The following is a 3,567-nucleotide window of genomic DNA, read 5'->3' as shown; positions in this document are numbered from 1 at the left end:
GGACATCTATTTCCAATTCTTTACAAGCTTCTTATGAATTAAGTGTTTAAGTTTAGAGATATCAAATTCATATTCATTCTTGATATTTCACTACCTTTTTGTTGACTTTTATAGAAAAAGATGCCTCCTCGTAGAAATCCAAGACGTAACAATGAAACTGAAGCACTGACGCCACCTCCACCACCACCCCCTCAATTCGATGCTGCTATGTTCCAAGCAGCAGTCATGGCAGCTGTAGCGGCTGCCTTATCTCATATCAATACTCCTGGTGCTAGTGCGTCGGGAGCTGGTGCACATCCTTCTAACCTTTTCGAGGGTCACGAGCTCTCGAGAGAGTGTACTTATAAAGACTTCTCGAAGGCCAAACCCAGGACCTTTAATGGATCTGGAGGAGTGATGGTTTTAAGGAAGTGGGTTGAGTAGACAGAAGCAATCTTTGAAATTTGCTCATGTTCAGAGGATAGCAAAGTTAAATTTGTTGCATGTACTTTCTCAGATAGGACCCAAACATGGTGGAATGGCCATGTTAATTCACTAACTTTGATAATGGCTAATGCTCTAAGCTGGCAGAACCTAAAAACCATGTTGATGCAAGAATATTGTCCGCGAGGGGAAATTCAGAAACTAAAGGAAGAACTCTGGGGTCTTACTATGGCCGGTGCTGACATAGTGACTTACACGAATCGATTTTGTGACTTGGCGATTCTGTGTCTGGAGATGGTTGCTCCAGAGAGTAAAAATATTGAAAGGTATATTTGGGACTGTCACCCTAGATACAAGCAAGTGTCATTGTATCTAGACCTGTCACCTTTGGCAGTGCCAAGGAACTTGCACAGTCACTTATTGACCATGGAAACCGTCAAAACTCTGTGGTTACTACCCCAGAACAACCTAGGGAGAACAACAACAATAGCAAGAAGAAGGGTTGGAAAAAAAGGAAGGGATAATCTCCTCTGGAACCTTCAAATAAGCAACAAATAGTGGCAGTCCATGCTACTATTGTTCCTGCTACCATACCTACTACTGTGCCTGCTATTGCCCCTAACAACCTAGCACCAACTAAACCCTATTCCGGTAGCCTCCCTAAATGCAACAAGTGCAATTTTCACCACACCGGAAATTGCCCTGAAATGCAGTGCCGTAACTGCAACAGGAAAGGGCATATTGCCCGATTCTGTAGAGCACTGCCTCAACCCCTTAACCAAGTACCTGCCGCTGGAGTAGGTCGAGCATGCTACCAATGTGGTGATGTGGGGCATTTGAAGAGAGATTGTCCAAAAGCTGGAAATGCTGGCAGGGTTAGGAGAATTCTAGCACATGGTCACAAAGAAGCGGTGGCAGACCCTGTAGTGGTCAAGGGTACGTTCCTTCTCAACAATACTTATGCATGCATTCCTTTTTATTGTGGTGCTGAGAGGAGCTTCGTGAGCCATAACTTTAAACATTTACTAAATAAAACTCCAAACCACTAAATAAAACTTTCACAGTAGAAATGGCTAATGGGAAATCCGAATTCACCAACGATATATACATAGGATGTACCCTTACCATAAATCACTTGTCTTTCCCAACAGACCTTATGTCGGTCTCTATCAAAAGTTTTGACATCATAATAAGTATGGATTGGTTGTTCCCCAACCATGCCGACATTCTATGTTATGAAAGATCTATTCGTTTGAACTTGCCAACTAACGAAACTCTTATTATCTATGGTGACAAAACCGGAACAAACCTTCAGATCATTTCTTGCATCAAGACACAGAAATACCTACGCAATGAGTACTATGCATTCCTAGCTCATATGGTAGACAAAAAGCAAGAAGTGAAAAACATCGCGAGCATTCCCGAGGTCTACAACTTTCTCGATGTATTTCCCGATGATCTTCTAGGGGTGCCTCCCGAACAACAAGTCGAATTCCGAATCAACTTAATCCTTGGAGCTACCCCTGTAGCCAAATCCCCCTATCATCTTGCACCTTCTGAAATGCAGGAATTATCCAACTAGCTTAACGGACTCCTAAGCAAAGGTTTCATAAGACCAAGCTTCTCACCTTGGGGAGCACCGGTTTTGTTCCTAAAGAAGAAGGATAGATCATTATGCATGTGTATAGACTACCACGAGCTGAATAAACTTACCATCAAGAATCGATACCCGCTGCCTCGCATTGACGATCTGTTCGACCAACTTCAAGGGGCGAACTACTTCTCGAAGATAGACTTAAGATCCGGGTATCACCAGTTGCGAATCTTGGAGGAAGACATTCCCAAGACCACGTTCAGAACTCGTTATGGTCATTACGAGTTTATAGTGATTCCATTCGGATTGAAAAATGCACCTGCAGTGTTCATTGACCTAATGAATAGAGTGTGTCGTCCATTCTTGGACAAATCCGTTATAATCTTCGTTGATGATATCCTTATCTACTCAAAAAGCAAAGAGGAACATGGCTAACATCATAGTCAAATACCACAAACTCTTAGATCAGAGAACTCTATGCGAAGTTTTCAAAGTGTGAATTTTGGATCAGGAAGGTAGATTTCCTAGGTCACGTGGTCAGTTCAGAAGGAATACACGTCGACCCTTCCAAAATAAAGGCAATTGAAAACTGGTCAGCACCCAAAACACCTACAAAAATCTATCAATTCTTAGGTCTTGTTGGCTATTATCACAGATTCATTCAAAATTTCTCTCAGATAGCTAAGCCTCTTACTACTCTGACCTAAAGGGTGTCACTTTTAGCTGGGGAGAAAAACAAGAAACAACGTTCCAAATGCTTAAGCGAGCCTTGTGTAGTGCACCGATCCTGTCTCTCCCTGAAGGGACAGAGGATTTGGTAGTGTACTGTGATGCTTCTAATCAAGGGCTTGGATGTGTTCTTATGCAAAGAGGAAAGGTTATATCCTATGCCTCAAGACAGCTAAAGACACATGAAGTCAACTATACAACACATAACCTTGAACTAGGAGTAGTGGTGTTTGATCTAAAGATCTGGAGACATTACTTATATGGCATGAAATGCACAATATTCATGAACCATAAAAGTCTCCAACACATCTTCGATCAGAAAGAGCTGAATATGAGACAACAACGATGGGTGGAGCTACTGAACGATTACGAGTGTGAAATTCTTTATCACCCATGTAAAGCAAACATAGTAGCTGACGCCCTTAGTAGAAAAGAATACTCAGGACGCTGGGTAAAGTCATTGACCATGACAATCCATTTGTATCTGTCCACGCAGATCAAGGAAGCTCAACTTGAAGCCTTGAAACCCAAAAATGTGGCAGGGGAAACCCTAAGAGGAATGGATAAGAACTTCGAAGTGATGGATGATGGAGTCTATTATTTCATGAACCGGATCTGGACACCAAAGTTCGGTGGTTACAGAGATGTGGTTATGAATGAAGCACACAAAACCCGATACTCCATCCACCCAGGTTCAGACAAGATGTATCTGGACCTTAAGAAACTATATTGGTGGCCTAACATGAAGGCTGAAATCGCTACCTTTGTGTGCAAGTGCCTTACTTGCGCCAAAGTTAAGGTAGAGTACCAGAAACCTTCAG

At 42.4% G+C, this 3,567-nt stretch overlaps 1 protein-coding gene across 1 annotated transcript; it reads left to right on the top strand.

Annotated features, from left to right (window-relative positions):
- Window positions 1-1,492: 1,492 nt before the first annotated feature.
- On the top strand, window positions 1,493-2,005 carry LOC145014128 (uncharacterized). Its single transcript, XM_078972506.1, has one exon. The coding sequence runs from the start codon at window positions 1,493-1,495 to the stop codon at window positions 2,003-2,005; it is 513 nt and encodes a 170-aa protein (XP_078828632.1).
- The last annotated feature ends 1,562 nt before the right edge of the window (window positions 2,006-3,567 follow it).

Source organism: Lactuca saligna, chromosome 1 (assembly GCF_052625555.1).
Source record: "Lactuca saligna cultivar CGN05327 chromosome 1, ASM5262555v1, whole genome shotgun sequence".
Classification (NCBI taxonomy): Eukaryota; Viridiplantae; Streptophyta; class Magnoliopsida; order Asterales; family Asteraceae; genus Lactuca; species Lactuca saligna.
The sequence above is the reverse complement of the archived record's forward strand: the minus strand, read 5'-3'. Positions and strand labels throughout refer to the sequence as shown.